The 19,707-nt window shown below is 39.1% G+C and overlaps 1 protein-coding gene across 3 annotated transcripts; it reads left to right on the forward strand.

Moving 5' to 3' along the window:
* The first annotated feature begins 3,378 nt into the window (after positions 1-3,378).
* LOC149844218 (mitochondrial thiamine diphosphate carrier 2-like) lies at positions 3,379-19,690 on the forward strand. 3 transcript variants are annotated; one of them, XM_090000420.1, is made up of 8 exons: positions 3,379-3,478; positions 4,114-4,247; positions 8,414-8,530; positions 8,778-8,889; positions 15,721-15,848; positions 18,083-18,235; positions 18,694-18,843; positions 19,219-19,690. In XM_090000420.1, exons 2-8 carry the CDS (start codon positions 4,131-4,133, stop codon positions 19,435-19,437), a joined length of 996 nt encoding a protein of 331 aa, XP_089856546.1. In that variant the 5' UTR covers positions 3,379-3,478; positions 4,114-4,130; the 3' UTR covers positions 19,438-19,690. The 3 variants fall into 3 exon arrangements, with proteins under 3 accessions (XP_089856546.1, XP_089856548.1, XP_089856547.1); XM_090000422.1 differs by having other exon boundaries at positions 3,422-3,478; positions 4,121-4,247; XM_090000421.1 differs by lacking the exon at positions 3,379-3,478 and adding an exon at positions 3,881-4,015.
* Positions 19,691-19,707: the final 17 nt, after the last annotated feature.

Here is a 19,707-nt window from a genome sequence, read left to right on the forward strand (position 1 = left end):
CAGTGGCATCCCTTGCTGCAAGGTCGAAGCTGGGTGTCCCCCCCCCCCCCCCCTTGGTGGGAAAAGGGATCTCAAGAGTGTTACCAACTGGAGGCCTGCCAATGTGCAGTCACTGATGAGGGATTTCCTTTGACTATTAAAAAAAAATGATAAAGTTTGTTATTTTTAAAAATAAAATTTTGTTTAAGGGTGTAGACCAACATCTTAGTTTAGGTTGCTTAGACCATCTAGAACAAAGGTGCTTTGACCATAAAAGATAAGAACAAGAAGAAGAAAAAGCAGCAACATTGATATTCACCCAAAAGTCTAACGTTGAATTCCTGCATTCAAAGGGTATCAAATGAAGATATTTGGATGATATTACAAGTTTTGAGCCTATTATTCAATTCTTAGTCTGGGCTGTTGTATGTGGCTTTGACTTGAAAAGGGAGAAAGTACATCATGTTTGTGCCAAGACTAGAGACCGTTTGTGGGAAAATGATTCAAAGAGTAAGAAAAAGAGTCACGTCTTGGTGTGGGAGCCACCAAAATTAGGTTAATTTGGATTCACATGAATTTAGGGACTCGTTTAATAGGAACCATGTGTTCACATTTTTCGGAATGAGGTAGGTAAATTTCTTAGGGTCCTGTTGTTTCACCATAAAACATGGGGAAACAGGCATTTTCTCAGAGTGTGAAACACTCGTGCTGTGAGAAAACAAAGGTGAGCCGGAATGCTTCCACAAAAATGCAACTTTCATAGGAAAAACTGACACATTGCTTTCGCAGGAAAATCCCAGTTTTTCCCCTTTGCATTCACAGTCTGCCCTTTCTAACGAAGGTGTTCATGGGAAAAGCCAACATGGCTAGGGTGTAACCTTAATGAGTTGAGCTTGTCATGTTCTTGCTCGGCTTGTTTACCTAGATGAGCTGGGTCATGGCTTGGCTCGTAGAGCTCAATTTCTGAGCCGAACCAAGCCGAGCCGAGTCGAAGAGCAAGCTGCTAGTCTTGATTCCCATCTCTACTGTCAGATCATCCGATTATGACATGTAGGTAGGCATTTTATAAGACTTCAAAAATCAATGACTTACAATGTGAAATACTTTCTCACCTCATAAAATCATGTTTCTTTGATTCAAAAATTCAGTCCCTTCTATTTTGGACATGTTGAATCCATTTATGAGGTCTGATTGGAACAAAACAACCTGAGTCACGGAGATTCAAAGGCATTTTTACTTGCAAACATTTGTAATAAAACATTAGGAGCTTATCCATATAATAAAAATTAGGATTAGGAACTTCATATTGAATCTGAATCTGATTATTAATCAGATGCCACCAGTACTAATAGGAAATTGGATCTCAAATTATATAGAGAGTCGGGTCGGTTAGGTTCGGAGACAGCTAAATTTTGCAAATTCCTCTTCCTGGATGTTAGACCATTTGCAACCTTAGCAGCCAGAGTCAAAACATTGCCCTTCTGGCCTTTGGCATTGGGTTCCGTAGGGTTCGAGCCATGTGGTTGTTTGCACTATCCCACATATCTAGGGATGGCAGTGGACCGGGGCAGGGATGAGTGTCAAGGTGTTCACCCCGGCCCCATCTCAAAATCCTAGCCTCCACTCTTGGGTTTTGATTTTAACCTCCATCCCCGCCCCCATCCCCGTTTCATGTCCTCCACCCCCGGTCTAAACAAGGTGAGGTAGGGTGGGGCCTTGTTTCTCCTCGCTCCATTGCCATCCCTAAAGAAGGATTGGGGACCGGACAGGATGGAGCGGGGTGGGGCAAGGTGGGGATTGGAGACAAGGATGTAGTAGGGCGGGGAAAGGTGGGGGTTGGAGACAAGGACGGGGTAGGGCGGGGAAAAGCATAAGTCCATCCCTGCACGAGTTTTGATTTTAACCTCCATTCTGGCCTCCATCCTCGTTTCGTGTCCCCCATCCCCAGTCCAAACCGGGCAAGGCGGGGTAAGGCCCCGTTTTCCTCGATCCACTGCCATCCTTACACATATATAGGAAGCTTGGGATATGCACCAAATTCTAGAATATTTTTATTTTCTCGGATAAATGTTTGGGTCTAGGCATTCACCAATTTTAAGAAAAGGAAAAATTTTCAAATACCTCCCAAACGTTCCAACCTAATTCATGTGCATGCCCATCAAAGTTTTCACTTGGGTTAATCCCATGACTCTAATTTAATTATCTCTAATTAATTCAGTTATAATTATTTTCAAATGACCATGCTACTCATATAGCTTACCACATGAGAATTGAGAAAGCCTAGTTTTTTATGAAACTTATTTTTTTTTCACTTATCACAAGTAAAGGTGTCGACAAATCGGGTTTGGTTCGAACCTAGGTGAAACCAGACTTGGATCAGATTTTGGGTATGGTTGTATAACTGGTAGAGGTCTGCCTAACCCCAATTTTCTCTGTCAAAAAAAAAAAAAATTTGTAGAAATATTTAAACTAGTTAACGGGTAAAACTATAACTTCAAAATATGAGTTCGGTATCTTAAGTGAGTTTATGATTGGAGTCAGTTGATTAACCTTTGGTGGGCGTTTGCAAACTCTTAAAGATGAGTTTTAAAAATATGCCCTGAAACCTGGTGGTCATTTGATTAACCTTTCATCTTAAACCATGAATAGGGATGCACAATGAGCCGAGTTAGCTCGGGCTTGGCTTGGGCTCGACCTTTTTAAGCTTAGCTCTAGCTCCTTTGAAAAATAAATGAGTTCAGGCTCAATGTGGATAAATGAGCTGAGCTTGATCGAGTTGTTGAGCTCGATTAAGCTCAAAAAGCTCGATAAATCTCGCATTAGAGTATATATAACATATTTGCAAATTAATTCACCAAAGCCATTGTCTTGGGGGTGTTGGTATGTTTTTTAAGAGGTTTTGACTTAAAACTTTATTTCATGGAATTTTTTCTCTCTTCAATAATCTAATAGGTTTTTACTGTATGTATATTTTTTGAGCCATATTATTCTCAAAATAAAGGCTGGCTTAATAGTGGGTCTATTTCGGGAGAGATTGGGGATTGAAACCCACCTATTCTAATAATTTTTTTTTGAATAACGGCTCGGCTCGGATCGGCTCAAACTCGAAACTGAGCCGAGTTCGAACATCCCAGGCTCGGCTCGTATGCATCGCTAACCATGAATGCTGATACGTGGAACGTTAATGGCTTTCGCAGTCAAATATGAAACCTTTTTGCTTAGCTGGCAGCGTGTCGTAAATGAACTTGACCTTTGGGTGGTTTCCAAAGTAAAGCTGCACGCTCAGAGTAATGGATGTAGAATCGTAATTGTTTGGTTCGATGAAGGGCAAGAACGTAACTGGGAGCTGAACGTAGGCGTGCGCTCTGCGCCGTCCACCGCCGTGAAGAGCGAGAGAGAGAGAGAGAGAAAGGGCAAAGCCCTCTCTCTCTCTCTCTCTCTCTCAATCTTATCTTCTGCTTTAATTCGTACACGCGTCAATGGCGATCCCTCGATCCAGGTGAATATCCAAAACCCTTCTCTCTCTCTTGGTGATGATTTTTGTTGGTGTTGGTTCCGTTTCGTGTTTGGGTTAGATTTTTTCCAGTTTTTTTTTCTTCTGGTAGGATTAAGATTACAGCTCTCTCTCTCTCTTGATTTTTGTCCCTTTCGAGTTTAAGGTTAGGGTTAGGGTTTATGTATCTCCTTTCCCGGTGTCCTTTCTTGTTGGTAAATCGCGTAAGTAAAGCATATCGATGCTGATTTCGGACGGATATCTGAAATCGCCGTTGGAACAATGAGGTCCGGTTGTGTTTAGGAGAGTTTTTTTTTGTACATTGGGGATCAAGGAGAAACGGCGCCGCGTTTGAGGAACAAGAACGTTGTGAGAATTGTGTGATAATACTCTTGCCATTTAAGGAACAAGGGAGTCGGAATGTAATCGATGGTAGTTTGATCGGTCGGAGATCAGGGGTTGCCTTTCTGATTTTGTTCTTGTTCAGTAGTTCCTTCAATCTCGAAGTATCGAAATACCGGTGAATTTGTGTAGGGAAATTCGGTGCGTTTTGGTTCTGTACTTAGTGTTGTTGTTGTGGGCTATTTGGATGATGGTTTGAAGCGGTTCATTTAGGTTCTTGGTTTTGGCATTTGAGATAGATTTTAGATTTTGGTGAATGGAAGAACCTGGGCAATTGAAGCGTGCGTTGATAGATGCATCCTCCGGGGCGATAGCAGGTGGCGTCTCGCGAACACTGACTTCGCCGTTGGACGTCATAAAGATAAGATTTCAGGTTGGTTCCGTTGCTCATTCAGTAAATGTCGTTCTTTTAAATTGTTTTCTGTTCTCCTATAGAGTTGCGACGAGGATTGCTCCAATATATGCTCTCTTGAATTTGACGGGTTGTTTTTGAGTAATTTCTCTTTGTTATTATCTCTGAATTTGACCTCCTGCCTTGTGGTTTACTCTTTAGCAGGCTCGCTTTTTTCCATAATGGTTCTTTCTCCCGGTGTTTTGTGTTAAGTGGGTGTGATTTAATATTTGTTTTCATGGGAACACTCTTGTTATCTAGACTATTACATGTTTTTAATGTGGCCAATTTATGGTTATCAACGCAGTTTGATCACCTAGGCTTGTGAAAATTATAGTACCATAAATACTTACTTTTGATATCGGCATGATTTTCGTGCTCCAATCACCTCCATCCATTCCCCATGTTGTGCTCTCCATCTCTATGATGTACAGTTCTTGTGGATGAAACATGATATTTCCTTGTTTTATTCTCTATTCTGGAATGCATATTTTAGTGATGTGATGGATTCTATTAGACATCATTGTACATTGTATATGTTCGAGGTTGATTATGGTTTCGGGTCTCTTGTAGAAAATCCTTCACTGGATTTGTAAACAGAGAGAAAAACACTAGGTACAAGGGGGATGCTAGTTATTATGCTTCAGTGAGCAATTTTAATGAGGGCTATTGATGCCGGAGCAGCGTCCAAGAGATCCATTTGGATCTAGTTTCAGTGTAGGCTTTTATTTATATTTGGATCTTTTCAATGTAATGGATCCATCTTGGATCCAAAATAGACCTAGGGTTTCTCACGTTTCCCTATAAATACTCATTATAGGGGTTTCTGAGTTAGAGATGGATGATTGAACCTTATTATTTTTTATTCTGAATTTTCTGCAATTTCCATTATTTTTCTGCTTGGCTTTATTTTTGTGCGTTGGAGTAGGGTAACATAGAGATTTTTTTGCATCTTCGGGATCGAAGGTGCATGAGTTATGCTCTCAGGAAAATATAAATGAATGTCACAGTTATTGGTTGACCAAATATGATGATTACTAGATTATGCAGTCGAATAAGAAGCTTGTCAATTTATTGGAAACAATAAGCAGAAGCTCGAATTGTGACTTCAAGATTTTTTGTAATGGAAACTGTGGGAAGCCAAAGTTCCTTTATTCTTGTCCTTTTTTTTAGTTAGAGACCATGGCATGCATCTCAGTTTTCTTTGATCAATACTAACTGTTTCAAACTAGTCTAGAGTTCCAGGCACCTTGGGCAGATTATCCTTACAGGTAGTTGGCTCCTGTTTTGCGAGCTATGTTTGATTAGGCGTGAAGAGGTCCTCTGGCATCAATTGCATGGTTGTGCAGCCACCTAATTCATTTTTTCTTGAGTAGTATGGCACCAATGCTTGAAACCTTGACCAGTAGGCAATGCAAGAATTATCATGCATATTTGTCAACAAATTCAAAGGGATCGTTTGTCTACTTCACATTTGACTAGTTATTCCATAATTTATTTAGAGTAACATCATACCAGGGTTGTGCTATTGCCATCTGAATATCATTGTGTGAACCTGACAATAGTTGTCAGGAGCATGTAGTGAGACTTTTGCTGTGAGCTTAAAATTCGTTGTCTTTGTCACTAGAATTTGCAAGTCATGGATAGGGATGTGGTGGGACCTTAGATTTAGGATCCATATTTGAAGGCAATTGACTTTGAGTTAGGTCCTCAAAAATCAAACGCACGGAGGATTGGTGTTCTTGAGCTATTTGCCTAAGCTCCTCACGTCTTCGAGCTCGGGTTTGTGGTGCCACTTGTGTAGTGTGTGTGATGAGTCTTCCGCTAAATTCACTACACTATTACAAGTCTTAAGAGGGGTTTCGTCTAGCTCAGGGCTAGTATACAAGCTCAAAGCAAACACAAACAAGCTTTACACAATCAAGTACAAGGCAAGATACATTGCCTAGTAGTGTGTGTTGTCTTACACAACCACACCTATTTACAAAGCTCTACCGCACGGCAGGGACGTGGAGATGCATCACTGTTTTACCAAGGGAGGTTCTTCAGTTGACACACTCGAGCAGAGTGTGCTGCTCCTGTGGAAGGTTGGCGTAGAAGCTGCGCTGCACTGACGTGCGCGACGCTCATGCGCTCAGGTTGTGGATTGCGCACAGGCGTGCAGAGATGCAACGGCTTGCACCGAGGAGATTACATGGCACTGAAGCGTGCGTTGCACGATGGAAGCTGAGTCGTGCGGTAGCGCGCGATGTTGAGGCGCTGCGGTGATTGCTACAGCAAGGGCGCGACACAATCTGGCTTGCGCACGAGCAAAGTGTGGCAAGACTTTGCTGAGATCTGGCTCAATCCTGGGCCTGTGGATCTAGTCCACTCGGTCTGCGCACTTTGATGTAGAAGATGCACGGTCTTCACTCACTAAGCATCAGAGTGTTTCTCGTCAGGCGGAAAACCTCCCTTCGCCTAATGTAAATAGCGAAAGGTCTCGCTGCAATCGTCGTTCACTGAAGTGCCAGAGCCGTCGGTGCTCAGTCCAAGCAGATGCGGCACATGGCAGTATGCAAGAGTAAGTACGTGCACCAAATGGAAACTAGATGAAGCTGCAAAGGAGTCAAGTACTCACCAGTTCTACGTAGTGAGCACTGCGCTCTTGATGTTTTCACTGGTGCGTTGAAGTTGCAAGGGATCCGCGGTGGTTCGCCGGATGTGCGATGAGCACGATCAAGGTAATTCGCCCGATCAACGCCCGAATCCAAGTCGGTTAGCCTTAAGCTAGCCGGCGTTGGCCGAAAAGAGCTTGCATAAGCAAACACCTCAAATATCTTCAAAAGGAGATCCTAATGCTCGTAGGCACAAAGAGGAAATTCCTCTCCCCAAAGGCAAAAGTCTTATTCAATTCTCAAAGATTCAAAGATTACAAAAATGAGCTGAAGTCGCCTATTTATATGTTTTACAAAACCACAAACCAGCAAAATAAAAACCTACCAATTCGGTTGGAAACCACCCGGTTTTCCAACTGCCCAAGCCCACTTGCGCAAGTGGTCCCCAAGGTGACGTGCCAATGCACTGAATTTAGACATCCGAATGGTGCATTCTGTTAGTGCGTTGCTGGCTACCCTGTCACACGCTCAGCTGACGGTGCTGTTGAGCTCAAGTGTTGCGCTGGCTGAGCTGGCCTAGCTGTCGCTGGAGGTTTCTTACACTTAAGTGTAAGCCTGATGTGGCAACATCCCATTGGCTGCTGCATCGCTTGGCCGTGCATTCCTCCTCTGTTCGCATCAGATGGCAGTGGACCGGGGGAAACACGCCCCCCCCCCCCTCCCGGGGATGGAGGACATGAAACAAGGAATGATCAGGGGATGGACTTACTCTTGCCCCCATCCCGCCCCATCCAATCCCCATTAAGGAAGTTACTATTATACCCTTATACATATCATAAAATCACATATATATATATATATATATATATTGCTAACCCTAACATAAAACCCTTTCTCTCATCTCTCCTTCCTCTAACGAGCCGCACGAGCTCCCATTTCTCCTCTCCTTCCTCTAACAGCAGAAGGCGGTAGCCGTGGAACACATAAAACGGGGAATGGACCGGGTATGGATGTTAAAATCAAAACCCGTGTGGGGATGGAGGCAGGGATGAAGGGAAAATTTTTGGGACGTGGCGGGGGTGGAGACCTTGTCCCCCGCCCCCGCCCTGGTCCACTGCCATCCCTAGTCATGGAGAAGAAAATAATACTCTGTTTATAGTAATTGTGACTTTCTTTTTGAGGAATGGATTTTGTTAATTCTTATGTGCCATTTTAACCATTAAATGTACGATTCGTGGATGACAGTTTGGACAATTTTTTGGTTGTTGTGGTAATTATGTCAATAAAAGGGACGTAGCATTCCATCTAGACTTGATTTGATCAATTTAAGCTTTTTGTCAAAAGCAACAAAATTAGTCCTGTAGTGTTGGATGAAAAATTAGCAAGACTGTATCCATCCATTTATCTTGGTTTGAAATGCAGTGTGATGATTGAGAAGATCTAACAATGTGGCATGCATACATTGACTTATTATTTTCATTATTGGCATCTGTTATAGCGGAATATGTGACTAACAGAAACTTGTTTTGTTGTATTGATAATGATTAACAGGTTCAACTTGAGCCTACCTCTTCGTGGGCTTTTCTCCATAGGGAATTGCATGGGGCATCTAAGTATACTGGAATTCTACAAGCAACAAAAGATATCTTTAGGGAAGAAGGTCTTCCGGTATATGTTCTTTCTTAAGTTAGTATTATATATCATGAAAATTTCATTTACCTATACTATTGGATTATATTCAACATATTTTTTGGGTTTGATATGATCATTTTTATTCGAAACACAATAAGGGTTATGGATGTGTTGATTTTGTTTTGGACAAGTTCAATCTGTGTTCTTGTATGCAGAGAAATGTTTATTTTTTCCCTTCTTTATTTCTCGTACCACATTTAGATCTAGATTACTATTTATGCAGGGGTTCTGGAGAGGCAATGTCCCTGCACTCCTTATGGTTATGCCCTATACGGCAATTCAGTTTACGGTCTTACACATGTTGAAGACTTTTGCAGCGGGTTCATCTAAATCAGGTAATCTTCAATGGAAATTACGTTAAAACCTATGAGTGTATGCTATGTAAAATGATTGCTGGAGTCAGCTCTGTTTTCTATTGCATGTGATCATATTCAGAAAATATGGGTGTTTTTCTGCCTAAAATTAAAATATTTTAAAAACTATGTGACAACATGTTTAGGTTAGTGATAGTAGGTACCGTGTATTTCTGACCCAAAACTGAATGAATTATGCAATTGCATGTTTAGACAACTGATTTAGTTGCAGTATGATGATCATTTTAATTGTCTAAATTAGACAGTGGCTTGTGTGTGTGTGTGTGTGTGTGAGAGAGAGAGAGAGAGAGAGAGAGAGAGAGAGTCCACTGAAACCGATCAATATTATACTTTTGCCTATCATAGTTGTACCTTTATTACCAAAATCCTGGCTTTAATAGCTGTAGAAAGGAAAGGGCCGAAAGACTTGTCATTTTGTGGCAACAGTAAAAAATGCAATGTTGACATACTCTGTACCTGAAATTTATTTTCTTTGTAATGAAATGGTGGTCTTCAACAAATGCACAAATAACTCACAAACAAGTGTCTATTGGAGACACTACAAGCATGACCCTTGAAAGGGTATAAAAGGAAGAACACTTGAAAAATAAACAATACTTTATTCATGAACAAAATGCTTAAGAAGCATGGTTCTTTACATTGAAGGGGTTCACCCCTATATATACAAAAAAGTGGAAGAGAGAATTTTGAGCTCTCCAAAAGAGACGTTGGATTCCAACGTCTCTTAATATAGCTGTTGGACTACAGTCCAACAACATTTATTATTATAGCTGTTGGACTATAGTCCAACAACATTTATTATAGCTGTTGGACTACAGTCCAACAGCTATTTGCACAGTCAAGTTCCGACAGGAACTTGACTGGATCAAATATCTAGTTTCTATTGAAATAATATATATATATATATTACAGCTTACATTTTAACACTCCCTCTCAAACTTACGGTACAATGAGCGAAAGTTTGTCTAAGAGGAAGTGAAATCTGGGAGCAGCGAGAGGCTTGGTGAAGAAGTCTGCTAATTGATATTCTGATGTAACATATGGCAGATCAATGGTTCCATGTAAGTATTCCTCTTTGACATAGTGACAGTCCATCTCAATGTGTTTAGTACGCTCATGGAATGTCCGGTTGCTTGCAATGTAGATCGCACTTTTGTTGTCACAACACATCTTTGAAGCTTGCGTTGCTTTAGCTCCCATATCCGCTAGCAATCGTCTGAGCCAAACAACCTCCATAGTGGTGGTTGCCATGGCTCTGTATTCAGCTTCGGTGGAGGAAAGAGAGACTTTTTGCTGCTTCTTGCACCTCCACGAAATTAAGGTTTCACCTAGGAACACACAAAAACCAGTAGTTGAGTGTCTATTATTGGGATCACCTCCCCAGTCAGCATCAGTATATGCAATTAAATTTAATGAAGATGAAGCAGACAAGAAGAGTCCTCGTGAAAGAGAGAATTTTAAGTATCTAATAATACGCAAAATCGCTCCCATGTGAACGGAGGTGGGAGCATGCTGAAACTGATTGACTGTATGAACCGCATGAGTTATATCTGGCCTAGTAATGGAAAGATAAGAAAGAGCTCCAACAAGCTGTCTATAAGGAGTAGGATCATCAAGAAGTTCTCCATCATCAATTTTCATTTTAACATTGACAACTTCTGGAGTGTCTACTTTCTTATCATCTGTAATGCCAGACCTGGAAACGATATCAAGAACAAATTTAGATTTAGATATCAAATACCTCCGAGGGGAATAAGCAACTTCAATGCCTAAAAAATATCTTAATAAACCTAAGTCAGTCATTTCAAAGTGAGTTTTAAGAAGAGATTTGATATTTGCAACTCTCTGTTTGTCGCCTCCAGTGATGATCATATCGTCCACATAGAGAAGAAGAATAATGATGCCTGCATCAGATTTCTTAACAAACAAAGCAATGCCAGTTAAACAAGGTTGAAAACCAATATCAAGCATAACATGACTAAATCGGTCATACCAGGCTTTTGGAGCCTGTTTAAGACCATAAAGAGCTTTTTCTAGACGAAGAGCTTTACCCTTAGGGATACTAATACCAGGTGGGGCTTCCATGTATACTTCTTCAACGAGATTCCCATTCATGAAAGCATTTTTGACATCTAATTGAAAGATAGGCCATGTTCTAATGGATGCCAAGGCTATTAAAGTTCTAACAGTGGTCATACGGGCCACAGGAGCAAATGTTTCTTCATAATCGATGCCATACTCTTGGGCATATCTTTTTGCTACTAAACGGGCCTTATATCTTTCCAGGGTCCCATCACTTTTGGTTTTGACTTTGTATACCCACCTACAACCTATAGGTTTCTTACCCGGAGGAATATCTTGTATCGTCCAAGTATTGACCTTTTCAAGTGCATCCAATTCTATTTTCATGACTTCTATCCATTCTATATGATTTTTTGCTTGAGAATAGGATGATGGTTCAACATATGATTGTATTAATGCAATGGCGACCCTATACGTGGGTGAAAAAGATTCATAAGACACAAATTTTTCTGGAGGTTTAGAGATTCTAGACGTTCTTCTAGGTGAGACTTTAGAGTATTTTTGTAATGCACATGGAAGATTTTGCTCTCTACGTCTTGAATATTGTAGACTAACATCCCTATGGATTTGCTCTTCATTATCATCATTTTCAACAACAATAGGACTTTGATCATTGTCAAGGTCGCATCCAACATCACATTCATTGGATTTTGAAGTTGGATCAATTAAAAACGAGTATTCAGTGACATCCTTGGATTTTTCAAATTCAAAGAAGCTTTCTTTTTCCAAAAAAGATACATTTTTTGACACATAATTTGTCATTTTGAAAATCAAAACACCTGTAGCCTTTTTGATTATCAGCATATCCTAAAAAGGCACATGGGATTGCACGATGAGAGAGTTTGTCATTTCTGTTGGTGAAAATAAAACATTTGCATCCAAAGACTCTTAATCTAGAATAATCTAGAGTTAAATTAACAAGTTTTTCTATTGGAGTTGTATTCTTTAATGAGGAAGATGGTATCCTATTAATGAGGTAGGTGGCAGTTAGGACCGCTTCAGCCCAAAAACTTTTTGGAACTTGATTTGCAATTAGCAATGTCCTAGTAGTTTCCATAATGTGCCGATGTTTGCGTTCAGCTAGGCCATTCTGTTGTGAAGTGTGTGGACATGATCTTTGATGTGTAATACCATGTAAATTGAGATAGTCTTTGAATTCGTTGGACATAAATTCTCCCCCTGAATCAGTGCGAAAAACAGAAATATCATTTTGAAACTTATTTTTAACCATTTTATGAAATATTTGGAAGTTAGCAAAGATATCAGATTTATGTTTAAGAAAATAAATCCAAGTATGTCTAGAAAAGTCATCAACAAAAATGACATAATATGTATAACCACCTTTGGAAATAACTGGTGCGGGGCCCCAAACATCCGAATGTATTAACTCAAGTGGTCGTGAGGAAACAAAAGTTCTACTAAGAAATGGTAACCTTTTCATTTTGCCAAGAATGCAGTCTTTACAAGAAAAATTTTCAGAATTACAAATTTTTTCCAAACTTGGAAAATATTGAATTTTAGACATATGAGGATGGCCAAGCCTTTTGTGCCATAAATCCAATTCTAATTTCTGAATATTATAACAAAATGCATTCTTGGGTAATTCCAAAAAGTCCATGTAATAAAGTCCTCCTTCTCTATGGCCTTCCCCAATCAGCTTTCCTGACTGGCGATCACCATGAGAAGAGAAGGATATATTACATCCATAATCAGATATTTGCGAGACAGATAAGAGATTCAAATTAAGTTTAGGGATATATCTAACTTCTGGGATAAAAAATCTTTTGGATTTTTGAAGATTTTCAAAACATCCTATTCCTTTTACTTCAAGAGATGTGCCTTCGGCTGTAAAAACCTTTGACACACTTGAGTTATTTTTAAGACATTCGGATAGACTATTAACATTTGGGGTCATATGAAAAGAAGCACCAGAATCTAAAAGCCAAGGAAAGTTACCTGGACCGGAGAAAGATGCAATTGCCGCTCCAGTTGAGGCTTCGGTTGAGGAGGATACCCCTTTGAGAAGAGGTTGAAGGATTTCCATCAGTTGAGCCATAGACACAGGTGCATCTTGATCTTTTGACTTAGATTCAACAGATGCAACTCTTTTTTCTTCTCTTCTTTTTAACTTTGGACATTGAGGCCTATAGTGCCTCGGTTCATGACAATGATGACAAATAACTTTTCTTTTATCAAAGTCGCCGTTTTGCCTTCCAAAATGAGGCGGCTTGTAAGTACGAGTATGATTCTCCGGTCTAGATACAGCTAAAACGGAGTCATCATCAACTTTTGGAGTACTTTTTCTAAGTCTATTTTCCTCCATAGTGAGCTCTTCTATAGTATCAACAATAGAAGAAATTTTTCCACGATGTAAAAGGGCCGATTTGGTGGATTCAAACTCCGGCTTTAGACCATTCACAAATTGATAGAAATGCTCCATATCGAGTTGCTTTTGGCGAAGCTCGATGTCTTCGGCACAATGCCATTTGGGCTCAAGAAGAGCCAACTCTTCCCAAAGTTCGGACAACTCATTATAATATTCTCGAATAGTTTTATCTTTTTGAGTCATTGTCCGAACTTTATCTTGTAAATTGCATACATGTGCAATATCTTTAAGGGAATACATGTTTTTGAGGTATTCCTAAGCCTTATCGGCATGCTCAAACTTAGCTAGACTAGAGCATTTTTTAATGTCTATGCTATTGATGAGCCATGACATAATTTTTGCATGCCCTATCCTCCATTCTTTCCATTTCTTTTCATAAGTGGCTAACGCCTTACTCTTCTCTTCTTCCGTTAGAGGAACCTCTTTATCACCCTCTTTCTTGGTAAGAGATAGTTTAGGTTTCAAATCGGAACCATCCACTATACCCCATAAACCTTTTCCCCAAATGTGGTGCTTCATAATCGAAGCCTACATTACATAGTTAGTATCATTTAGCTTCATAGGAATGATGGTGATCTTATCATTGTCATCCATCTTTTACAAGGGTAAGAGAGGAATAAATAGGAGGAGAGAGAGAGAGAAAAAAAGAGTAGACAAAGGAATAAGAGAGGATACAAAACCAAATTTTTTTGTAGCACAAGTTCGCCTTTCTTCAAACAAATCTTCTTGAGCCAAGAACAAGGTGATGAAACACCTTTTGTAAATGTGGCACGGAAATCGAGGCGGAAGCACTTCAAGATCTAAGGATTTCGTAGCTCTGATACCATGTAATGAAATTGTGGTCTTCAACAAATGCACAAATAACTCACAAACAAGTGTCTATTGGAGACACTACAAGCATGACCCTTGAAAGGGTATAAAAGGAAGAACACTTGAAAAATAAACAATACTTTATTCATGAACAAAATGCTTAAGAAGCATGGTTCTTTACATTGAAGGGGTTCACCCCTATATATACAAAAAAGTGGAAGAGAGAGGAGAGCTCATTTTGAGCTCTCTAAAAGAGACGTTGGATTCCAACGTCTCTTAATATAGCTGTTGGACTATAGTCGAACAACATTTATTATTATAGCTGTTGGACTATAGTCCAACAACATTTATTATAGCTGTTGGACTACAGTCCAAGAGCTATTCGCACAGTCAAGTTCCAACATGAACTTGACTGAATCAAATATCTAGTTTCTATTGAACTAGATGCTAAAAAAGAAAATAAAGAAAAATAGAAAAATAAAATAATAAAAGAAAATATAATAATATTAAATAATATATATATATATATATTACAGTTTACATTTTAACACTCTGTACCTGGAATTTATTTTCTTTGTAATGATGAATCTTTTGGTGGAATCTTGAGCAGATGATTCGTAAGAGATTATGGCTTCGGTGAAGTTTTAGGTGCTTGTAGAAATACACAGCTTTGCTGAGTCTATGTATCAAGAGCGAAAAGTGACTCTGGTTGTCAATGCTGTACACTTGAGGAAGTCAACTGCTTCACAGTTTTTTCCAATGATTGATGGAAAACTATGTCACACGGAGTCTTCTAACAGGGCACCGCACTCACGTCTCACCCACACCCAAGCGGGTGTGACACTTGGACACAGCTTCCTTTGTGTTAGGTGAAGTCAACCACACTGAGGTCCATTTCTATCCAAAAGTAGATTCAGTTAACCCTAATCAAGTCCATTTTTATCTATATTATATATATAAATACATAAATGCACACAAATACACATAGTGTTAACTTAAAACTGTTAAAAAATTTATATATATATATATATATCCTCCCCACACCCAAGTTTTTTTAAAGTGCTGCATCGCCGCATCCGCACCCGTACCCTCACCCGCACCTATGTGACATAGATGGAAAAAGTTGTAAGAAACCCCAAAAAAATCAAGCCCAGATAAACAAATAAAATAGTTGAACACATCCTTATATAACTTTGCCCATTGTGGGATGGTGTAATTAGGCAGAATAAGTGTAGGTTATTATATTCTGTATATAGTGTAGGCTTTATGGTGCGTTGGAATCTCTCTCTCTCTCTGTCTCTCTTCTGGAACGGGGAGTCTGTGGCCATTGTGCACAGGTACTTGCTTTCATATAGGTGCATGATTGTTGTCTATGTCAATTTTCAAAACAATCTTCCTATAAAAAATATTGAGTATCATTGTTTCGGAAGTTAACTTTCAGGCTTCTTCTTTTTACCCTTTTGTTGTTTTTCATAGTTTGCTGATTAGATTTTCTTTCTGTTCTTGCTCCACAGCTGATCATGTTCATCTGAGTCCATATTTGTCTTATGTTAGTGGGGCTTTGGCTGGGTGTGCAGCAACCTTTGGATCCTATCCATTTGATCTTTTGCGAACCATTTTGGCTTCACAGGGGGAGCCAAAGGTATGCTCCATCAAGAATATTTTACTGCAACTTTTTGTGGATTTCCAGTTTCTAAATTTGGAGCCAACAATAGGACAATAATACATTGCACAATAGTTTCTATTTGATTAAAGTTTGCTTCCATTGAGAAAATACACCATCCATTAGTTTCAGGTCTTAAGTACCCATATGCTAGTTAGTAGGTATGTTCACTGACACATTATGCCAGACATACGCCTTCTCAATTGCAATGATGGTTGATGCCCAAAATTTCTCTTTCAAAGTATGGTTGTTAAGGGCATCAAGATCAGACATTGGAAATGGTGGCTCAGTATTTTGCGAGTGATAAGTGGTTGTCAGAGTATTAATTAACTCAAGTGGTATCATTGTTGAATTAGTAAATGAAAAAAAAGATGCTAACGTCATTGAATTAGTAATTAAAAAAAAAGTTAGGCCACAACTATCCGTATTTTTTAGAGGATCTAGAGGAGGGAATCTTTTGATTGAATGAACCTAAGTGATTGATCATTGATGTTTGGGCTGAAGCCACACATCTGGGTGATCATGAAGAATATTGCGGAGTGCAAAATTAAATGGAAGCTCAAGCCCAATCCATGATTATGCTGATGGTCACTGGATCATGGCTTAGTAGGTGCCTGAAGATGCTTAAACTAGTGCACAATCAATTTAACTACTAGACCATAGTGTGCACTAGGTGACCCATCATGTGTCATGATAAAGATTAGAGAATCTAGTGGACAAGCCCTGGTGTCACCTATTTCCAGCTTTGTGGTAGCTTGAAACCAGTATAATGTATTGGTCCTCCTATACACTTGGACTGGCCCCAAACCATATATGTTATCACTGCTGTGAAAAATCAACATTCTAAGGAAATGCAAAATTTAGCCTGTATCCTACTATGATGTCAAATGCAAATTATTAGTAGTGTCCAACTGGCATGGTTTCCTTTACGGTTTCTAATCTTTTCAACCTCATGTTTTAAGTGGGAATTTCAGTATACTTGTTACTGGGTGTGTCATAAATTTGTTGAAATTCAATAAAATTTTGGGGTTTTCCAAGTGTTATTATTCTTTTGTTATAGAACAAACTGATTTTTATAAGAGCAAAAAAGAAATAAAACAATAGCTTTCTAAAAGGACAGTCTAAGCTTTGAGTTTTGACTGTAGGAAGCCAGTTCTTGATATATCATGGTTTTGATCCTTTTTGCAAATAATGTGGTAAGCAAAATAGTTGACCCAAATTCAATTTGGTTTGTAGATTCAACCATCTTAGCCTGTTATTCAAGTCCTGAAGCATAATGAAAGACAATATTTTGGGGGGAGGGGTCCGTTTTTATCTGGAGGGACTAAACTTTTCTTACTTCCATTTTATTTCTTGGTTTTGAACCTAAGGAAACTATGTGTGTGTGTAGAGAGAGAGTTATGAGCTTACATGTCTTTTAAACTTTATTGGATGCTTACAGCACCAAAAACTTTTCCTCATAACAAATTCTGGAATACCGTGGCAATTCTTTATACTAATTTTCACTGCTAGGGGTAATGAACAATTGCATAACAAGTAAAAGGTGTATTCTGTGGTTTGTATTTTATTTTTGTGTATGTAAGCCATCTTTTGATACTTTTTTCTTCTTGAAAACTCACTAAAATGCATGTTGATTAAAGACCCACCATGTCCCCAAATTTTGTACAATCGTGAAAGACATCATGGCATATCAAATTTTGTTATGGGCTATAAACTTCTTACCGTTCACAATAGGCTGCCAGTTTTAACAGTACCCATGTGTATGTGTGTGTGCAAACATGGAGATTCTTTGCTAAAATGTTGACATATTGCAAGGCTGGTGTTGAAACAATTTGGTTTTCTCCCCATATCAGAATATTATAAGAATTTGGAATAGCATATTTGATTGTCAATCAACATAGTTTGGAAAACTTTAGGTTTGGCTGCATAAAGTCTCCCTATGGGTATTCAAAAATCCTTCTGTATGAAAAGAACCTCAATTTAAAACTCTGTAAGTACTGCAGGCTGGAGTCTGGACTGACATTGATATGTAAGTTGCGTGGTTAGCAAGTGACAATATTGGAAGATGCATATGACACTATGTATATTTAAAATTAAGTGTACATTTTGTCGATCATTTTGTCTTATCACTTTTCTTTACCTTTTCTCTATAGTTCTTACGTTTCTAATTGCTTTCAGGGATTCTGAAATAAAATAATTGTATTTTGATTTAGGTCTATTCAAACATGAGATCTGCATTTGTTGACATTGTAAACACACGTGGTTTTTGGGGTTTATATGCTGGACTATCTCCAACCCTTGTTGAAATTATTCCTTATGCTGGTCTCCAATTTGGCACCTATGATACATTCAAACGCTGGGCCAAGGTATTGTTCTGCATGAGTCTTTGCAAAATTTCCTTGTCATGCTGCTATTTAATTTATTCAAGCACAAATGTATATTCAAGCATTGGTGTCCCGGACTGTGGATCTTTTGAAACTACTACTTTTAAAGCTCCCTCTTTGTGTTGTTCTTTTAACAAATTGTTCAACCTTGGATGTACTTTACTGTGTTTTTCAAAAGAAACGATCAAAACTATCCCGGAACATTTAGACTTGGAGAAACTTCGTGTTGTTCACATCAATTTGTTCTGCATGGTTGATAAAACACACAGACCCTTGGTTCACAGTATCACGGTGCCTGTCCTTCCAGTAAAGTTAGGTTTATACGTGCATATGAGAGAGAGAGAGAGAGAGAGAGCTGCAGACATTGTCATAGAGATGATGGATGCTTTTCCAAGTCCCTTTTAATGCCTTCCTAAGCTCTATATTTTCGATGTTTTCAGATGTGGAACCAATATGAATCTTCCCAGCCAAACTCAAGCCGGACAGATGACAGTCTTTCAAGCTTTCAGCTCTTCCTGTGTGGTTTAGTTGCCGGCACGTGTGCAAAAGCTGTTTGCCACCCTCTAGATGTGGTTAAGAAGAGGTTCCAGGTTAGTGATCTTTGATGTAATGTTACTCATGGAGTACTATGTATGGTCAATTTTTGAAGCATATCGGTTCTTCATCATCATAATTTACAGTCTTGTCATAGTACGTGTTAACATAAAAGTACATTTTCTAAATGATATCAAAAAAATCTTGTCATTCAAACAATTGAAGAGTAATAAAAAAAGTGTAGGTGTTCGTATCTAAAAAAATGTAAAGAAGATCAAATAAAAAGTGCCATCACAGCCGTTGGATCTTACACCATGCGCATTTCATCATGTTGTGTCGATTATATAGTTTTTGGAAAGGAGAGCTTGCAGCAATGGTCGATAATTTTGCCTGCCTTGTATATCATTTTTATTTGGTGTTTCATCTTGCAGATTGAAGGACTACAAAGACATCCAAAATATGGGGCACGAGTTGATAATCATGCCTACAGAAACATGTGGGATGCAATAAGAAGGATCACAAGCGCCGAAGGTTGGGCAGGTCTTTACAAGGGCATTTTTCCATCAATAATTAAAGCAGCTCCTGCAGGTGCTGTAACTTTTGTTGCGTATGAATACACGTCCGATTGGTTGGAGTCCGTCTTAACCTGATCTCCACCACCACCATTGTCTTTTTCGTCTGTAACATTTTTCAGTCCATTGTAACAGTAACAGCCGATTCTATTTATTCCTTCCAGCGGCAATTTTTTAGACATGCAAAAACTAGAGATGAGTATACCTGCAAAAACGTATACCTGCTGTAATGCTCATTTGGCTCTTAAAAAAGAGGAGAGGAACATTCGTTTTGACAGAAAGACATCTATTGTTTGTATTTAGAGAAGAACAATAGCAATTTTGGCCTTTATTCCTTTTGGGTTCTGC

The sequence above is a fragment of the Nuphar pumila genome, chromosome 3 (genome assembly GCF_984573655.1).
Source record: "Nuphar pumila chromosome 3, dmNupPumi1.hap1.1, whole genome shotgun sequence".
In the NCBI taxonomy this organism is placed as follows: Eukaryota; Viridiplantae; Streptophyta; class Magnoliopsida; order Nymphaeales; family Nymphaeaceae; genus Nuphar; species Nuphar pumila.